Source organism: Syngnathoides biaculeatus, chromosome 9 (assembly GCF_019802595.1).
Source record: "Syngnathoides biaculeatus isolate LvHL_M chromosome 9, ASM1980259v1, whole genome shotgun sequence".
Classification (NCBI taxonomy): Eukaryota; Metazoa; Chordata; class Actinopteri; order Syngnathiformes; family Syngnathidae; genus Syngnathoides; species Syngnathoides biaculeatus.
In genome coordinates this window covers 15,118,723-15,139,454 of record NC_084648.1, presented here as the reverse complement: position 1 = coordinate 15,139,454, position 20,732 = coordinate 15,118,723, and the positions used below count along the sequence as shown (strand labels likewise).

The 20,732-nt window shown below is 44.3% G+C and overlaps 1 protein-coding gene across 1 annotated transcript; it reads left to right on the top strand.

The window, feature by feature from the left end:
- The first annotated feature begins 633 nt into the window (after positions 1–633).
- On the top strand, positions 634–6,086 carry LOC133506414 (homeobox protein unc-4 homolog). Its single transcript, XM_061830535.1, has 3 exons — positions 634–1,331; positions 2,221–2,396; positions 5,055–6,086. Exons 1-3 carry the CDS (start codon positions 1,034–1,036, stop codon positions 6,084–6,086), a joined length of 1,506 nt encoding a protein of 501 aa, XP_061686519.1. The 5' UTR covers positions 634–1,033.
- Positions 6,087–20,732: the final 14,646 nt, after the last annotated feature.

The following is a 20,732-nucleotide window of genomic DNA, read 5'->3' as shown; positions in this document are numbered from 1 at the left end:
TCAAATGCAAAAGTGAAACTGATCAGGTTAACCACGTAAGTTATTATAAATTGAAATTTATGAATAACTAGTTGTGAAATCAGAAGCTGATGAGATGTTTTTACTACAATCCTTTCAAAGCGGAATTGGTAACAAAAATGTTTGCAATAGCTTCAATTATTGTATTGAAGACAATTAGCAATTTTGATTTGCATTCGCAGGTCAAATAAAAAAAATGGGGGGGGGCGGATCTGGCCCCCGGGCCACCAGTTTGCCACCGGTGCGCTATAAAGTCACATTGAAATTTTTGATGCAATAGCATGATGGTTTGTTTTCTTTTCCAGTGTGATAGCAATACGCTTCTGCACTTTTACGTCATAATTTAAGTTTTTTTTTTTTTTTTGGGTGTCATGAGAAAGCACGTTTTGAAGTTGAAAAGGGAAAAAAGGGAAATATGTCATTAAATGAGGGCTATGTCATGAGAAAGCACTTTTTGAAGTTGAGGGGGAGGGAAGGGAAATATGTGATTAAATGAAGGCTTGAATTGTGTGTCCTCCATGTTTGGACATGCTGGGTTAGTGGACACGACCATGTAAAATTTGCATTCGACCCGGTAAAGGGCTGAAGTTACACAATAAACTAATAATAAAAATATCCTCCCCCTTCCACCGACCCCAAAACAAACAAACAGAAAAAAAAACCAAAACAATGTTCAGCCTCCTCTTGAGCGCCGTGACGTCACACAACCATTAAGCCTCGTGATTGGTCCCGCCAGCAGATGGGGGAGTCCTAATGAGCTGGCTCCAGGAGGGGGGAAGCGAGCTTGACATCTCGGGCTGGACCACAACACGTCGCTGCCGGCTTTATCACATCGCGCTCATCCGCAGGCACGCACGCACGCGACCTTCCTTCCTTCCTTTTTTTTTTTTTTTTTTTTAAATTTAATTTTTTTTTCCAAGCAACATTTTGCTTCCTCTGTTGACTGCATGTTCAGCCACACACGGCCCCCCCGCGCATCGTCACGTCGGCCCCGCCGCATGCAGCCCGGGCGAGGATGGACAGTCGCGTCCTCGAGCATCACCCTCACGCCCACTTCGGAGGCTCCTTGGGCGGGCTGGTGGGCTTCCCCTATCCGCTCGGTGCTCATCACCATCACCACCACCAGCACCAGCACCACCAACATCAGCATCAGCAGCAGCACCTCCACCACTACGAGCTCGCCAGCGCCCACCAACTGCAGTCGGCGGCCGCCGTCCCCTTCACCATAGACGGATTACTAAACGGCTCTTGCTCGGCCTCGGTGGTCAGCTCCAGCGCGCTCTTGTCGCCCGACGGCCAGTACAAACTCTCCGGTAAGGTCGCCCTCATCGTCCCCCAACTCCTTTTTCATCCCCGTTGTTTATCTTTTTTTTGTTTTTGTTTTTCCAAAGAGTTGCCGGCTGGTCAATTTAAGCGTTAAGTGCAATAAACCCAATTTCTAACCTCCCGAATCAATCTCCAGTTTTAGTACGCAGGAGGGGGGAAAAAAGTAATTTAAATGTTCATCGGTTGCACGTGATAAAAATGCATGGAACTGACATACATTTTGGGGTTATTTTCACAGAAAACAGTGGGATATTTCGTCAATTTACCACATTTTAATCATGAGAAAGCGAAATGTCAGCCCTTTTTTTTTTGCAGTGACTATTTGTACGTTTACTACATTTTGTATTTTTGCAGAGCTGCCAAGCATGATATTGTTTTTTTTTCCCATTTGATTTTGAGCTACAGCTCCATAAAAAAAGCAATTAAAACCACTTTTGTTCATGCAGACCGAGTAAGATTTTATTTTTTTGGGGTGGGGTATTTTGTTACATTTTAATCTATTTCTATTTGAATTAGTTACTACCCCCTGTATTTAACTGTAAAATGACGTGTTGCTCTATTTATGCACACCTCTGCTGAAGGGAGGGGGGCGGAATAGTACGCAATGATCAATTTATGCCATCATAATCTTGATTAAAATGTAAAGAAACCGCACGAAATGTTTATGTCCTTTTCTGTAAACGTCTCTATAATTTTGACGAGTAAAGGATTATGTTCCATACTGAGTTTATTTTAAAGACATACACAAAAAACATTATAAATTATTCAAATAAAGCGCACGCATCGCATCATTGTAATTAATAAGCGTCTCCTAATTGGCAAAGCTGTCAGTGAATTAGTGATGATGTTAATAACTCGTCGTCATAACGCCACCAGATTCCGGAGACCCAGACAAAGAGAGTCCCGGCTGTAAACGGAGAAGAACCAGAACCAACTTCACCGGCTGGCAGCTGGAGGAGCTGGAGAAGGCCTTCAACGAGAGCCACTACCCGGACGTGTTCATGCGGGAGGCGCTCGCCCTCAGGCTGGACCTGGTCGAGTCCAGGGTTCAGGTAACTGCAGGGGCTCCCCCGCCCCCCCACCCACTTTCATCCGCTTATTCGGAACCGCTTTCAAAAAGCATGTTTGCTTGATGACCAAATCATACACACACACTCCCCCCCCCCCCCAAAAAAAAAAAAAAAAAAAAAAAACGTCAAGAGGGCTGTTTGTTCAGGAGACGGCCCGTGAAGGCCCACCCCATACTGGGGGCAGCTATTTGTCAATTCCCCCTTTTTGAATTACGCATGGAGACAATCTATTGATTTATGGATTCATAGTTAAAAAAAAAAACAAAACAAGGCTTGACACAAAGACACAATTCGAGACAGTTCTCTATCTCAAAAAATTCATTTCATATTTTGCACCAATGGCTGCAGCAGTAAGTGGTTGCAAAGTCATTTTTTTGAATATTTAATATGAACGTTTATTTTAATGTATCATATTTTCGTCTACGAATGTGCGTTTGGGATCAAATCGTAATCGCAATTAGATTTCAAATTTTAATATAGTATGTAGTTGTAATTGTATTATGATTTGTAAGTTAAATATATCATGCATTATTATAGATACATATAATTATACTGAAATCATATTGCTATAAGATACGACTGTTAATAGTTAATAATACATATTTTATTTTCTATGGTTGGATTTAAAAGGTTAATTAAATGTACTATGCTTTACTAAAAGAGAGGAAAACGATGATTGAAATTAATGAATGATGAAATTATAAGTGATTCATTGTTGTGCTCAAATTAACTTAATTTTGTAGGGTTTGTTTGATTTATTTAAAGTGGTTTATTGATTTTATTTAAATGGTTCTTTAAAGAAATTGAGTGGCCAGGCTAAATATATCTTTCTTATTACATTCAAGTTAAAGTATATGGAATTTAATACCAGCACAATTAAAACGTAGCAATAAAGGAAATCATGGAATCTCATACATACAAACATCTCTGCAAGCATCTCTTTAGGTTATTAAAAACACGGCAGTTTGTCATTGTGAAATTTCAACAAATTCTGTTCTTCGATGTGTTTGATATGTGTGGAAGAATTTTTGTATATAAATAAATAGTAAATGAATAAACAATACACGTCGTGGTGGACCAAGTGGGTGACGCTTGATGTTCTTGGGAGGATTTTTTTGCTCGTAAACCTCAGCTTATTCAGCCTTCAAGCTGCTTATAAACGCTCCTTTATCACAGGTTCGCGAAGGGTGTGGGTGCGGGTGGGGGCGGCGGGGGGGGGGGGCGCACGATAGGGCCGACATCAACAATCCAACGTCGTCGGCGCACCGCGTCCGCGCCTCGTCCTCATTATCCGCCTTATCAGCGACCAACACGCGGCCCTCAGCGAGCCCAGAGGCCCGGTCGAGAGGGCTCCCAGGCCCGGAGGGGAATGGGGGGTGGGGAGGGGGGGGGGGGGGGGACGGTCGCTCTGTTGGCCGGCTGGGAGGAAACTTGAGGTGGAGGGTGGTGGGGAGGGGGACGGGGGGGGGGGTGTTAAAACGAAACGCTTCCAATTAGTTAGGGCGCAATTAGATTTGATTGGCGAAGTTGGGCGCGAACGTCTTGATATTGATCACAATTGACAGATTGATTACACGTCGTCAGAAAATCCATTGAAGAAGTATAATGGGACGTCAAAAGTGCATCACCAAAACAGAGGTACACGTTGATTTAGTCAAATATGAATCTGCTTTCGTGCGGATCAAGCGCTTCAAACGCACAAACTAGTTGATCAGAATTTGCCACAATTATAATAAAATGATCAGGACTTGACAAAAGGTCAGGACGTTCAAAGGGGTATCAGATGTAAAAAGTGAATATATTATAGTAAGGTGTGTGTATATGATGAGTGGTCAATTGGAGCAATCTGTTAGTTATTGTGAATATTGTGGAGAGCCAAATACAGTAACGGGCCAATTAGTTAAATATGTATACATAAGATAAATGGATAGCTGCTATTATGTCAATTTGCACTTCTTTAGTCATGTACGTATATATTGAGATCAAGATATACATATTTTTATCTGCTGCGGAATTTTAATGTAGGCCATTTTTGCTCCCACTTCCTTTTGTTTCTACACTGATTTACAGCGAGCACATTCGCCTATAAAAATAAACATATGCTCGCATGAAATAAACATCAGATGGAAACCGTTTATAGGTGTCATATCGTCAGTAAGACAAAAGTACATTCATGTATAACAAGTGTGTCCTTATCTCTATTCTAATTGGCTGATGATGATTGCTTCAAATTCATTTATTTTCAGGCAAGGTCCTTAAATTACCTGCAGCGTCATAGCAGGAGGTTAGCGTTTTGTTTTTATTCTTACAAGGACGTACGGCTTGTAGAGAAATTAGTCAATTTGATTTTGTAGCGCACTTCTGACAGAGAGGTCGTCACTCACTTAAAACAGATTAAAAAAAAAATATTTCATATTTCCGTCAATAATAAAAACATTTTTACAAGAGATCGAGCTTCATGGAACAAACAAGCCGGACCGCAATGGCTGCCAAACAAATCCGTAAAATAAGATCCGACCCACGAAGGAATTGTGCAGTGAATCCGAAAATGGAGGCGCAAGAGATGTGGCCGGACAAGAACAATTCGTCCTAAACCAATTGGAGATGGTCCGATGAAGTTTTGCTTGCTTGTGTGCGTAGGTCTGGTTCCAGAACCGACGTGCTAAGTGGAGGAAGAAGGAGAACACCAAGAAAGGGCCCGGGCGGCCGGCGCACAACTCCCACCCGACCACGTGCAGCGGCGAGCCCATGGACCCCGAGGAGATTGCGCGGCGGGAGCAGGAGCGCGCCGAAAAGAAGAAACGCAAGCAGGAGAGGAAGCTGCTCAAGTCGCAGAACAAACTTCTGCACGGCGACAGCTTCCACACGCCGGGCGGTTCCGAGAGCGACAGCGGCGTGTCGCAGTTCACCGACAGCGAGCAGCAGCCTTCTTCGGGCCCCAACGGGAATATTCACGGGGAGCCGCCGCTGACGTCGAGGGCTGCCGAAGGACACCGAACCGAATCCAGCTGTGACCAAACCCGACATGACTTCAGCCACCAAAACCAAAGAAGAGAAGCCGAGCCGGTTTCTCCGGGCGGCACGCACGGCTCGGGCAGCCCCGCGGGGCCGAGGTCCTCGGCCCTGCAGAAGCGCAACCCTTTCAGCGTGGAGAGCCTCCTCTCCGACGCCACGCCTCGCCGGAAGCCGCTGGACTTCCCCTCGCTGCCCGCCCAGAGGACACTGGTGGGTAAAGGTCACTTCTTGCTTTACCCCATCACCCATCAGCCCCTCGGCTTTCTCGTGCCCCAGACGGCCCTGAAGGCGTCACCGTGTCAGGACGGCGTCAACCGGCTCCACCTGGGACGCGGCCTCGAACAGACGTGCGCTCCCGCTGACCTCTCCTGCGCGCTCCCGAAACCCGTAAACGCGGATCATAAACCACACGACCGCCACAGTCCTGCTAGCAATAGAGTCCACATCGAGGAGGAGTGTGCCGGCGACCGTTCCGCGCTCGCCAAGTCTCAGGCATCCTCTCGGTCCGCCGATTCCGGCGAGGCGGGGAGAGTCCGGGCGGCGGCGCCGAGCGCAAAGGAGGCGCGAGCGTCTCCGGGCCTCCTCGGGGGTCTCGGCGCAAACGCGGACTGTAGGGAGGCGGCCGAAACAGATGGCGAGGACGTGGATATGGACTGACACTTGCTTAGAGGAACACACACCAAGCGGCGTTGCTCAGACACGGTCAGAAACGAGGCGACAGTCGCGGTGTTTTGCTCTTTCGAGGTACAATAATCTTGGCCTGATTAGTGGACTCCCGGGTACAGGTACGTTTCCAAGATGTGTAAGCCTCAATGGATACAAAAATATTTGCGTCACCAGTCCTTGTACGCCCCCCAAAGCTATTTTTTTTTTCTTTCTGAGAGTGGACTGTTCAAACATTCCCAAAGCTCTGCATAGATGCTTGCAAACATATCAGGAATCGGGAGACTTGAGCCACGTTTCCACCGAGCAACGCAGTTCACGTCAGCTAAACGTCCGGCTTGGAACGCTAAAACCTCGATCTGGCTTGATCCCGTTGACGAACGACGCCTCTATTCCACGGAGATCCCGGAAAACGGAAGATCCGGCCGGTCGCGATTGCCTTTTATGCGGATTCCGGCAAAGGCGGCCACTTGGTACCAGGCGCAAATACTCGCATTCTGTACCGAAGTAGAATTTCAGATGGTACCGCGAAACGTAGTTGGAGCTGATAATCCCTTAAAGGAAGCCACGGATGAGAAATGTTTTGCTTCCATATCGTTGTTGTTAATGTTCCTCATTTTTCAATCTCAGTCATCCGTTTTTTTGGGGTTTTTTTAACAACTCGAAAGATCGCAATCAATCAGGATCTCAACTACTGTGTACGTTACCGCTCTAGTTTTTGTTGATTTTTTTTTAACGTCATGTTGATATGCACAGAGGTTGAAAAGATGACCAGGCGTATTTTTACAAAGTAAGGACTAGAACGTATAGACCGGGGGTTACAGTTTCCCCTCAAAGGGCCGTGACTGTGAAACCACAAAAATCTTTAAATCGCTCCATCATATTTACACATGAAATGCAAGAACTAGATTTGGAATCAGAAATCAAGGGTAATGCGTTTTTCAACTATTCTTGCAGTTTGGGAACACAAAAAAATTTTGTAATATCGCAACGTTATCGTTTATGGTTTGACAATTTGAAATATTGCTCCAGGTTTGAAAAAAAAAAATCATGGAAGTTGACACACTTGATTGGCCTTCGGGGGCCACATCAAATCACGTGCCGGGCCGGATCTGGCCCCCCGGGCCTTGAGTTTGACACCTGTGGTATAGCCGCTAACTTCAAATGTCCCTGCTAAAAATTTCTATCGAACATTTCTAAATAATTTCTAAGGAACTATAGAACTTTAGGACCAAGTCCTATTGAATGTCTATAGAAATTGTATTCTGTAGAAATTCTATAGAAAATCACAGCCAAAGTTCTATAGAACAAGTTGTTCCGTACAAATTCTATAGAATTTCTATAAATTTTGAGCAGGGGTAGGGAGTCAAATTAAAAAGAAACACTTTAGTAAAGTACAGATAGTTACAAATCTACTCGAGTACAGACAGCCAGTACTGTATCGGTCTGACAAAATCAGTGCGAAAAATTGCTCTCATGTTCCGTCATTCACACTTTTCCTATTAGATGTACCGTAATTTCCGGCCTACAGAGCGCACCTGGTTATAAGCCTCAGTGCACAGAAAGAGTTTAATGCTAGCGCGGCGCTAGCGTTAGCAGGGCACTAGCGTTAACCTCTTTCTGTGTCCCGAGGCTTATATCCAGGTGTGCTAACGCTAGCGCTGCATTCATGCTAGCTCCGCGGTAACTCTAGCGCCACGCTAACGCTAGCGCCGTACTAACACTAGCGCGGCATCACCGCATAAACCGCAGGGTTGAAAGTGTGTGAAAAAAAGTCGCGGTTTGTAGGCCGGAAATTACGGTAGTCCCGACTCGGATGTTACCTCAGAAAGCGGAACACGGGCGAAGCGACTTGGTCTCAGTGAGGTTGTCACAAAAAGGGCCTGCAAAAAAAAAAAAAAAAAAAAAAAAACGGGGATGTGTAACAAGTCAATCAATTCAACAATTAAAACCGCGGTCGTACACGACACGGCGGATATCAAGCGTGTGCTCGTTCTTCGTGGCATAGGAATCCCGCCCAAGCGAGGGAGCGGCCATTGTCTGTCAACCAATCAACAGACTGCAGTGTGTCTAGCTCCACCCATCGCTAGCTAGCTAATTCCAAATCAGTTCTGGCTTCTGGCTTGCTGCACATGAACTGCACTGCTTGGTGGAAAAAGCGGCTTTCATCCTCCCCAATTTTTTTAAATCACACGTGTTCCCGAACGCTGAGGCCGCAGGTTTTTCCTTCTTTTCTTTTTTTCTTCTCCTTTCCTATTTTCGATGACCAAAACCTGTAAAGAAAACCGCGTCTTACCTGCAACGGAAATCCTCAGATATTGTACAAAGGAGAAAACGATATTTATATGTAAACCTTTTGATAAATAAAAGCTATTGTTTAAAAGTGAGCACTGTCTTTGCACGTGTGGCGCGAGGGAAGGGAAACATGGGATTGGGGGGGGGGGGGGGGTCTTGTGGACCGTTGTGGGCGTTGGAGCAGATAAATGCCCCTCTCTCACTAGCGTCTGCCTGTTTGTATTTATTGCTTTAACAAATTTATTCATTTGAAAAGGCCGGCCCGGAATGAGGTTAGTGGCCGCCGGCTATAGGACCCTGCGCCTCCTGCTGAGTTTTGATATGAAAGTAATTATTTTCCCACTGGCTGCTGCAGGGTCTTCAGGCAGCTCCCCCTTCTTCCTCCTACCACCCCCCCCCCAACCCAGCCTCCCCCGAACCTCCTCCTCAGCCCAAAGGGTTATTAGACATTAGTGATTTCTAGTGATATGGAATCACATAAACTTCCTACAATAATAGAATTAGCATGAAAGGCAGGGGTGTCAAATTGAAATGGGGGAATAATAGCCAGCTGCACGGCGCTCGTGCACGCGGCTGGCAGCCGGCGTGCGTGTGTGTGCATAGACTATTGAGCGTATGAAGGGGGGGGGGGGGGTTTGATTCGTGGGGCGGAATTTTCATGAGCTGGCGCGCTTGTCAGGCAGCTCTTGTAGCCGGCTATATTAAGATAGATGTTCGATGATATCCCTCATTGTTCTGTCGCTTATATTGATGTCGCTGCCTTATCGCCCTATTGATCATGTGTCGCACATAATAGGACAGGCGTGCTGCCTGCGTACCAACCCTACCCGCACCCCGCCCCCCCCTTCCCCTCACAAAAGGCGCCGGGGCCCCTCGTCATTTGTTGTTATTGTGGGGCCCCTACGGGAGTGAGACAGATAAAGATTCAGTGGAGGGGGGGGGGAATGGAGTGGGCGCTAACATTAATAAAAAAAAATTGGAAGGGGGGCTCAAACTCAAGAAAGATCCTTGAACCTGCTTTTTTTTTTTTTTTGGAGTATGCCTCTTTTTTTTGTTTATGCACTTGTAGCTTGAAATAACTGAGATGCAAATAAAGCTAAAGCTATTACAGAATTCAAAACACTGGAAAGAAATGTAATGAAATACATTTATAAACGTAAGAAAATATGAAATAAATGAAATGGGAATACGGGCTACTTTTGAAAAATACAAAAAAAGTAAAGTTGTCCAATAATTTTCAAAGGCCCAAATTTGCACGCACAACAGACCTTTTAAAAATATCCTACAGTAGTTTTGATCAAATTAAACTTGAAATTACAACATTTTTTTGTCATGTTTAAAAAAAAAAAGTAGTGTTCATAATGACTAGTATTAGGCTGCAATATTTTGTTCAAAAAAAATGAGGAAACAACTTAGACGGTGTTGGTAAAGATGGTCGTCGTTGCCAAAAATACGTCCCGAAGAAGAAAAAAAATCCAACCCCTCGAAAACATTCTTTAATACGCTAGTGCTTTAGCTAAGCGAACACAAACACAAGCCTAATCAGCTAAAATTTTAATCAGTTGGGAGAACAGTCACGCATTTTGAAAGTTGGCATTTTATACCACTCGTTGTGCCATAAAATTGCCTTTTAAACATGATTTAAACGAGCCCTATGGATTCAAATCCTCACTGACGTTAGCAAATCTTTTGTGGGAAGCTTCGGCTCTGTTAGCACAATGCATTTTGGGAGTTGTTGTGCAGAGCGTTTCCACTTCTCAATCATATTTGTTGCACTGCACGCTGTATTAAACGAATGCAACAAATGTTGCTGCTATCAAATCAGGGGACAATTCAACGCCCAGTTATGGCAATGCATTCTGGGGATTGTGGTCTAAACAGTGAGTTCTGATACAGATATCATTCTGACATGAAAAATTGATTTTACATCATCTTCTGTGATGTTTTTAAAGGGTTAGATGTTAATAAAGAAGAATAAAATGCATAATTGGTAATAACTTGGTCTTTTCAATTAATTTCAGACATCAGCTTTTGGCACTGATTTGAAATATATTTATTTCGGATAAATACACAGAGATACGGCGGCACGGTGGATCAGCTGGTAAAGCATTGGCCTCACAGTTCTCAGGTTCGATCCCGGCCCCGCCTGTGTGGAGTTTGCATGTTCTCCCCGTGCCTTTGTGGGTTTTCTCCAGGCACTCCGGTTTCCTCCCACATCCCCAAAAACATGCAACGTTAATTGGACACTCTAAATTGCCCCAAGGTGTGATTGTGAGTGCGGATGTTTGTCGCTACGTGCCCTGCGATTGGCTGGCAACCAGTTCAGGGTGTACCCCGCCTCCTGCCCTTTGACAGCTGGGATAGGCTCCAGCACTCCCCGCGACCCTTGTGAGGATAACCGGCAAAGAAAATGGATGGATGAACATATAGATACAGGAGTGATATGGAAGGAAGGTCGAGCAATCCTTTTGACAACTGTCCTTCCCTTCCTGCATGTCGCCTAGATGTGACGCCACCTTCGTATTGATTAGCCAACGCTAATGTTTACGTCCACCCTATTTCCAAGCGTCGCTAATGAGCAGACTAAAACAGCTACCGATGAGCTAATACCTTCCAATGCGTAAACTGCACGTCATTTATTCGTCTTTTGGGGAAACGTCAGAGAAACCGAAAGTGCCGGAAAGTCCCAAATTGCCGCCGTTTCCGACCTTAAAAGTCTGACGTGGAGGCAGACGCGTTTGTCTCGCTGACAACAGATCGTTGAACTACAGCACTGCCGACGACGTTTCAGCAGGAAAACTTGAAAAGCTTTGTCACAGTAATCACGTACTCAATGAGAAAAACAGACGGGAAGAAAAGCAAGTTTACTTTCTATCTTTCTGTCTGGCTAACAGTCACAAATCTGAAAGGCCGCTTGAGAAGTTTGCTATTTAGCAACAAGAGAAGGCAACCATGCTTTAAGCTACAAAAATGGACAAATGAAGACTCAACACAATTTTTCTCTTTACTGAAGATTTGTTGGTTTATCTGGAATGGCGAAGAGGGGAATGGAAGGAGGGCAGGTTATTGTTTGGAAAAGGAACTGCCATTTTCGTCCAAATAGGTTGAGAGTCTGGATCGCTAATTGCACAAAAAAATCTGTCAACGCACTTCCCTGATTGTACATCTTGGCAAGATCAGCCATCATTTATGCCTTTTTTGAAATTTGAACTTTGCTATGAGTTATTTCACGAATTCAATCATATTTCCTGGCTTCTTTATTAAAAGGGCAAGGACACAGAATGTTCTCCGGCCCCGCGATGGGCTAGTGAACAGTCGCGCTGTCAAGAAATAAGCACAAAAAATAAAAATTCAAAATGGTTCTGATGAATGGCAAACATGATACTCACTCAATAACAAAAACAAACAAACAAAAACACCCAATAATGTTATGCATGCACGTTTTGCGTGGACGCTTGCGGCTAAGTCACGCGTTTTTTTTGACAAAAAACTGAATCGTATGAAAACTACGCCAAACAAAAATTGAAGTTTTACTGTAAAATGCATTATAAGATGACCATATCATATTTTAGATTTCTAACGGAGCTTGAGCTTCCCATAAATGCATTAAAAGTTAATCCTTTAACAAGCTAGCACTTTAGCTTAGTAACCCCACGCAAGCTAAGCCTCGCAAGCCATTATATTCAACAATTTAGATAGGTTTTGTGTCATGTTTTAAAACTTTGGATTGTAGACCACTAATTTATGCCATAAAATTACCTTTAACTTGATTTTAACAAACGTTCCGGCAAAAGTGTTGCCGCTAACAACATGCAGTTACAAAACCTTCTTGTCCTTACAAGCTAGTTGTTTTTAAATGCGATCATCTTTTGAGTTTCATTTCATTTTCCTTTTTTCTTACAGTCATTAAATAATTTACAGTGTGTACCACACTGTAAAATGTGCCATTTTTTCGAGTTGCCGGATTGGACAAGTCGAAAATCACGACGATGACGACTTGAGCATCCCTAAAATGGCTTAAGTGTCCACGAGGACCAGATGGAACAGAGTGGGGGTATGCAGTGGGGGGCACGTTAAGATTATGCTCTTATAAACGCCCCCCCCCCCCCTACCCCACACCCCTCCTCTCTTCCACAGTCCCCTGGAAAGTGAAATCCCAATTATTAAAAGCATTAATTCTGTCCGGCGTGCGTGTTGACAGGTCGCCTAAATATCCCTGATCCCTCCCGGTCACAGCGGCCGCTTTATTTGCAAATAAATTGACGCAGGATCCGAGGGACGGGGGAGGCTTCGCTCCGCGGAGCCCGAGCTAAAAATGAATTTCCGCGCCCGAGTCCCTTTAATAATATTTACATAATTTTCGCCCGGCGAGCGCACTGTTTGCGCTGCAGGAAGCAAGGGCGGCTTAGAGGAAAATAATTAGACGCGAGGAAGAGGAGGAGGAAGAGGAGGATGGAGGATGGGTTAAGACCCGAGCTCAACACTAAATTCCCAGACAGCTAAAATCAATGAAAGTAATAACCCTATTATTTAATTCATAAGGACATTATTTTCCCATAAGGCCTCGGGAAACGTCCCCTTCCACCGAAACAATCACATTAAATCGTTCATTCCGGTGAAATCTGCGCTTTTATTTGCTTTAATCGGTTAGTTTCAAGAGGACGATTAATTAGAAAATAAGGGTTTTGATCTGCCCTTATGGCGGAAAGCACTTTGCAAGTGATTGTTCTAACAAAAAAGAAGAAGAAGAAGAAGAAAAAAAAATCCTATAATGAAAGGAATAGACATCAGCGCATGTGATTTAAAAATTTTAAAAAATAAAAGATATGACACAGGGCACGTAGCATGAGCTCTTTGAAATGAGGATTAAAGAAGCAAAATATCAAAAAAACTATTGAAGCCAACAGCAATTGTTTTATTTCCTATGATTAATTTTTCTTGTTAAAACGGAAAGACTGCGACTTATAAATGAAATGAAATATACTACCAGGATTGAGACAAAGAAGGAAACCATAACACAGTGCCCCCCCCCAAAAAAAAAAAAAATTAGGGGTAAGAATCCAGTTATCATCAAATTTACAGTTTTCTTTAAAGATGTACATTTCTTTTCATCCTTGGGGTCAATATGACCCCGGAAAAATAATTCAATATAATTTGTACCCAAGTTTCCTGTTGACTCCCTAAATGTGCATAAATATATTTATTAGATCTTTCATGTTAAATTTGAAAAAGTACCTGCTCGAACCGTAATTTCCGGCCTACAGAGCGCACCTGATTATAAGCCTCACCCAGTACATTTGTAAAGGAAATAAATAAGCCGCACCTCTGTAAAAGTCGCAAGTTACCACATTGAAACACACACTGAAACACGAGATATTTACAAAGAAAGACGGTACACGGAAAGTTTTCAAAGTTTTAAGGGTTAACATTGCAACAACACGGTAACGCGAACAAAGCTGGTACAAAAAAAAAAAAAAAAAAAAAATATATATATATATATATATATATATATATATGTATATACACCGGTAATTAAAAAAAAAAAACAGCCACGGCAGCTACACAGTAGCAACACGGTAGCACAGCACTAACAGGGCCTGCAAAAAAAAAAAAAAAAATATATATATATATATATATATATATATATATATGTATATAAATATATATAAACCACTGAGACGCGACAGTAGCACAGCAGCAAAATGCTAACACGGCAGTAACGCTAGCGCGGTGCTAACAGGGCCGGTTAAAAAAAGAAAAACATTCCGGTAAAAATCACTAAGACACGGCAGCAACACAGCAACAACACGCTAGCACAGCGCTAACGCTAGCGCAGAGCGAACAGGACCGGTTAAAAAAAAAAAACATACCAGCAAAAGTCACTTCCTCGGCACATATATTCCACCAGTGTCACTTACTCTTTCCGCTTGAGTGCCCCCCTGCGGCTGTTAGAAAAAAATAACAAATTAGCCGCATGGCTTATCGGCCAGAAATTACGGTAAACATAATTAAAAAAAAACTATTATTTCATAATAGACTTTGAACATTGAATGAGGTGAAACTGACTCCCCCCCCTTCCCCACAAATAATGAGAATTCTTCCCTTAGCCAGATAAAATTGCTCAATTTTGATTCTCACACAATTTTTAATATTAACATTCACAGTGTTGCATTTGTTTCTCGTACCTCATTTTTCTTTATTCGGGAGCCGAACGAGGAAAAGGGACGCCATCCCTTGGGGGATTCCATCGTTTAGGCGCTTCAGTCTACCTTGTCGGTTTTTGGAGGGACGTGACCTTTGACTTTGGACATCCACTTCATTGGTTCAGTTTTTTCTGGAGACGCAGCAATCCAGGGGCGGGAGTCCACCTGGAAACCTCCCGCCGTGTCCCTCATGTATCCCCCTTTATGAATTCAATTTCAACCTGGGAGAAATTTTCAATTTGAGCGCTCCGTCGAAGGGGGAAGGGCGGCGGATTGGGGGTGGCGTAGGGGGTGCACGGCGTAAATTGTTTTTGCTCTATTATGCATTCGGACGCCATCATTTTTCTTTCTAATTACCGAGGTGTCAGCGCGGTCCGTCACCCGGGCGCTGATTTTCAATTTAACTGATCATCATACATTCATTTTCCCATTTGATAAATCTGCAATCTAGACGCGCGCCGCCATGCCCGGAATATTAAGCGGGCGCCCGGGCGCTGGGTAATGGGGGGACGCGTATGCGGCAATGAGCACGGATCAGCCAGCTAATTTAGCACCTTCCTCCGTGCGCCCTCCTCATCTCCAAACCTCGAGAGGAGGCAGGAGAGAGAGAGAGAGAGAGAGAGAGAGCGAAAGAAAGAAAGAGAGAAAGAGAGAGAGTCCAATGACTGACAAGAACCACGGTAACAATGTCATTTGGACCTCCCGTCTAGACATTTAGATCTATAATTGAGTTGTTGTTTTGCTTATTCAATACAGGCGCATTTGGACTTGGAGTATCACGGCCAATCTTAGAAGCTCTCTCTCCAGCACCCCCCCCCACAACAGGGAGCGAGTCAATTAAGTCCCACAGTGATCCCGCCTGGTCACGCTTGTGTCAGACAGCAGTGGCAAAACAGAAGCCTCACAAATGGAATCTTCTTTCTTATTATTGTTATCCATCCACCCATTTTCTTGGCCGCTTATCCTCACGAGGGGGGCGGGAGCGCCGGAGCCTATCCCAGCTGTCACCAGGGAGGAGGTGGGGTACACCCTGAAATAGTTTTCAGCCAATCGCAGGGCACATGGAGACAGACAACAATCACACCTTAGGGCAATTTAGTGTCCAATTAATGTTGCATGTTTTTTTTTCCACAAAGTGGGAGGAAAATCAGAGTACTCGGAGAAAACCCGACCAGGTACGGAGAGAACATGCAAACTCCACACAAGCGGGGCTGGGATTTGAACCCCAGTCCTCAGAACTGCGAGGCCAACGCTTTACCAGCTGCTCCACCATGCCGCCGCAAAAAGGACAACCTAATGAATTAAATATTTTCTTTCAACAAACCATACATTTTATTTACAGCGTTTACTTATTTACAGGGGTCGTCTTGACTGGATTTGCGGGTGAGCTGGAGCCTATCTCGGCGGACTTCGGGCGAGAAAAAGTGGGTGCACGTTGGACCGGTCACCAGCCAATCACAGGACGCGTACTGGATAGAAAAACACCCAAACACACACACACACACACACACACACACACACGTTGGGTGAATGAGGGTCTTCTGTGTACTTCAATGACGCTAATCTGGACCGGTGTACCTGGAGGGAGAACCCAGAACAGCATTGGGGGAAAACATGAAAACGCCACACAGGAAGACGAGGCCAAGATTTGAACCCCGACTTCAAAACCGAGAGGCGGGCGCGTTAAACACCGATCCAGTTTTGTAACCATGTCGCCGCTTTATAAAGATGGAGTGGATGATTATTAGATACGCAATTTTAGCTCGGGTTCGTCTGATTGATCGGTGTGATATCAGTCCTTCAAATTTGAAAAAAAAAAAAAAATCAGCTTTTTTTTGGCTATTATTTTTTCCCTCCACATTACCACATGACAACATATGGCAAAGATAACATTCAAATAACTATTAAAAAAATGACTAAAAAAAAAACGATTTTTCTCTTATTTCTATACCTCATACCTCACTTCCATGGCAGATTACTAGCTAATGACCTTAGTGCAATTGTTGTCAAATAGTTAAAAAAAAAAAGCACTTTTACTGCAGTATCGCATTTTGATTTGATTGAGAATTTTTTCATTTATATAAAATATAATATAAATTTAAATTGTTTCTTTTTTTTCCTGTTTATGTAGTAACTGAGCACATAAAAATGGAAAGAAAAAAAAAACATCGGGACTATTCTCACATCTTCCTATGATAGTAAGCTTATCAATAATAACGTTTAAGGAAAAAAAATAAATGGAAAAAAAATTCATTTAATGTGCCCTTCTCCCCTACATAGAGGTTGACTTCAATCTCTTTATTTTTCTTCCCTGCTTGTGTGGTGTTTTGATGCTTGGCTACAACAAATTCGGCGTAATACCTTACCTTAAACCTCCTATAAATGTCACTACAGTAGGAAGGCTGAGTGTATATTTTGTGTGTGTGAGTGGTGGTGGTGGGGGGGGGGCACACTGGGGGGGGGGCATTGCTGTAAAATGTTTACTGGCACAAAGCAGCTATGGTTTTGTCGTCGTCTTTGTTTCATTAGCCCGCCGGTTGTAATAAATGCCAATGAACCAACGGGATGGATTTTAATTAAGTTGGTGAAAGATGAGTGGAGTGGCACGGGGAAGATGGCGGAAGAGGAGGTCGGGTGAGTGTGGGGGGGGGGCTAGACAAGGGGGGGGGGCAGTTTTTCAATAAATCGGTTGGCTCAGGGGTTAGTCGCTGATTTCCTCTGCAAAGTGTTTGGGCCGAGCAGGACTCGCAGTAATTTGCTTGATAAATCAGCGGCGTCGGGGGCAAGAACGCCGGCCGGCCGGCGGACGGCTCGGTTCCGCCAGTGATTTATGCGTTTCCCGGTGGGGGGGAAGGGGGGGGGGGTGTCGTACACAAGCTTGTGACAGTCCGCGATGAATTAGCCAGGAGGCGGCGTGCTCCTAATGAGCAGCTATTATTTCGCGCGCACGCCTTTCTTAAAAGAAGCGTGAAGAATGAGGCTGGCGGACGAGGCCCTGCGAACACCCCCCCCCACCCCACCCACCGACGTAGGCCCGATGTACCTTCCCCGAGGTGGCCCATCGATTCAGCATCACAGTCACGTTGTGGGAGCAGGTGTTCCACAGAGGTCCACCACCATCTGATTGAGGTTAACGGAAGCAAAGAGGTGTCAGACGCTAAACCCCCCACAAAATACCCCCCACCCAACCCGCCCCCAAAAGCTCCCACTAAGGAACCAAACACACAACACAAGCAACAAATAAAAACGACGTGTGACACAAGACCCTCACCGAATGATTAGCACCCAGGAATCGGTTTTAAAAAAAAAAAAAAATCTTCATCCATCAATTGTCTACGGTGCAAATCCTCGTCGGGGCCAAATTGTACGGCAAATATTGACAAAAAAAACCAAAAAAACATTCACACGTTCAAATTTACGCAGGGATCAGGAACCTTTTGAAACTAAAAGCTAATTCTTGGCTCTTGATTCACACCTTGGAGATAACAAATCGCCTTCATTTCTCACAATATCACCGATAATTCAACAAGCTAGGAAACAAATACCTTAATATTCCTGCCTACGAGCCGCGACTTTTTTTCCACGCGCTTTCAACCCTGCGGTGATGCGGCGCTAGTGTTAGCGCGGCGCTAGCGTTAGTGTGCCGCTAGCGTTAGCGCACGTGGTTATAAGCCACAGTACACAGAAAGAGTTAACGCTAGCCCCACGCTAATGCTAGCACCGCAGTGTTTACATTTTCAGATGATCGCTCCTCGTATATACATACACATATATATATATATATATATATATATATGTGTACACACACATACTACACTTGGTGGTTTACTAATGAAGAATGCTTGAAATCCACTTTCATTTCATATTATCTGGAGGGTCAAATTTATTCTCAGGGGTCGGGCTAATCAAGGTCAAAAAGCCACCCTTGCTCCACCCCCCAGTTGTCATGGAAACCGGAGAAAGATTTCCAAGATAGGACAGTTGCTTCAAAACATAACTATTTTTTTTTCCCAAATGAAAGTGTGTTATTAAGACAATCTAAGAGCTCTTTTTTGATTGTTAAAAATGCAAATTGTCGTGTTCCGCTGCGATATTTTGTCAATCTACATCGATCTGGAAGGTATCCCCCCCCCCCCAAAAAAAAAACGATAAACGGGGGTCCACTGTACTGGGTCATTCACACACATGGATTTGAAAGGAAAGGAACGGATTGGTCGACACGCCGATGAGTCAGGACGAGAAAATGTCAACGTGTAAAGCCCCCGCCATGTTGACATGGCGTGGACCCGTCGAGAGTCTCTTGTGCTTTAGTGGGCGCCGCCGCCACCGCCGCCGCCGGCCGGCTGGCGTGCTCTCCACGACAATGGCTGAGCTCATTTAGCGTGAAAGCCATCATGGAGCTAATTGGCAAGGAGTGGCCTTCAATCGCTCCACCTGCCGGATTCAAAACAACACCAATATTATGATTAACTATTAACTTTAATAATTATAGAGGGGAAAGAGGTCCACAAATTATAGGTGATTATTTCCATCATTATCTTTGGTAATTGGGATATTGACAAAACTCGATGAAGTTTTGCGTCCAAATCTGTAAACATCACAGCGGGCGTCATGAGCAATATATCCATCCATCCATTTACTGAACCGCTTATCCTCACCAGGGTCACGGGAGTGCTGGAGCTAATCCCAGCTGTCAACGCGCAGGAGGCGGGGTAGAAGCTGAACTGGTCGCCAGCCAATCACAGGGCACATCGAGACAAACAGCCGCATTCACACTCTCACCTAGGGGCAATTTAGTGTCCGATTAATGTTGCATGTTTTTTGGGATGTGGGAGGAAACCGGAGTGCCTGGGGAAAACCCACGCAGGCACGGGAAGAACAGTGTGGGCTCGATTCCCGCTCAGTGATGGTGTCGATATCGGCCCTGCGACTGACTGGCGACCAGTTCAGGGTGTAGTCCACCCTTTGCCGCTTCAGCTTTCCCGTGACCGTTGTGAGGATAAACGGCTTGGATAATATGTACACACACACACACACACACACACACACATATATACATGGGATAAAAACAATAAAAATGACAAACAAAATATACATATATATATATATATTTTTTATATATATTTTGTTTGTCATTTTTATTGTTTTTATCCTGTTTTATGTGTTTTATCCCTTTGTTTTCAAATGCTTTTAATCATGTAACGCACATTGAGTTACCACGTGTATGAAATGCAACCATACAAATGCATTTGCTTTGCTTAATAGGCGGCACGGTGACTCAGCTGTAAAGTGTTGGCCTCACAGTTCTGAGGTGCACGGTTCGATCCCGGCCCCCGCCTGTGTGGAGTTTGCATGTTCTCCCCGCCGTGCCTGCGTGGGTTTCCTCCCACATCCTGAAAAAAAAAAAAAAAAGCCACATTAATTGGACACTCTAAATTGCCCCTAGGTGTGACTGTTGTCTGTCGCCATGTGCCCTGCGATTGGCTGACAACCAGTTCAGGGTGTGCCCCGCCTCCAGGCTCCGGCACTCCTGCAACCCTTGTGAGGATAAGCGATGGCTTAGAAAATGGCGGGATGGATATCTCCAATATATACTGTATCTCGTCGGGGAATTGACAGCATTGCGGTGGTTTTGCATCCAGATCCGATGAATCTTGCAACTTTTGATCACTAATGTCGGTCATCAGACTGAAAATGCCTGGTTACAAACGTTGGAAATGTAAAATGAGTTGGAAATTTGTTTGAAAATACAATCCATGTCATTCTCATTGTTTGACGGTCAACTTCAAGTGGGAGTTGCAATAAATAGCGTGAAGCCTTTTTTTCGGGGGGATTTGTGAATATCTGCCAAACTGCTGCTTGATGCCAATTTGGAATAAAATCTTTATTGTTTTTGTAATTGTTTACTGCGCTGTGCGCAAGTGAGTTGAGTTGATTTCAGCGCGACCATTTGGCGCTCGCATCTTACATTTTAGTTTGCAAGTTAAAAAAAAAAAAGGGTCCAATGTCAGCTGTGCACCGATTTTTAACCATTTGTGATGTTCAAGAAATAAACCAGTGGCCTTTCTATCCCAGCGTGAGGTCAACGCAGCGTCTTTAGAAAGCCAAAGAATTCATTTCCGAGCGATAATCGAGTCGGGAT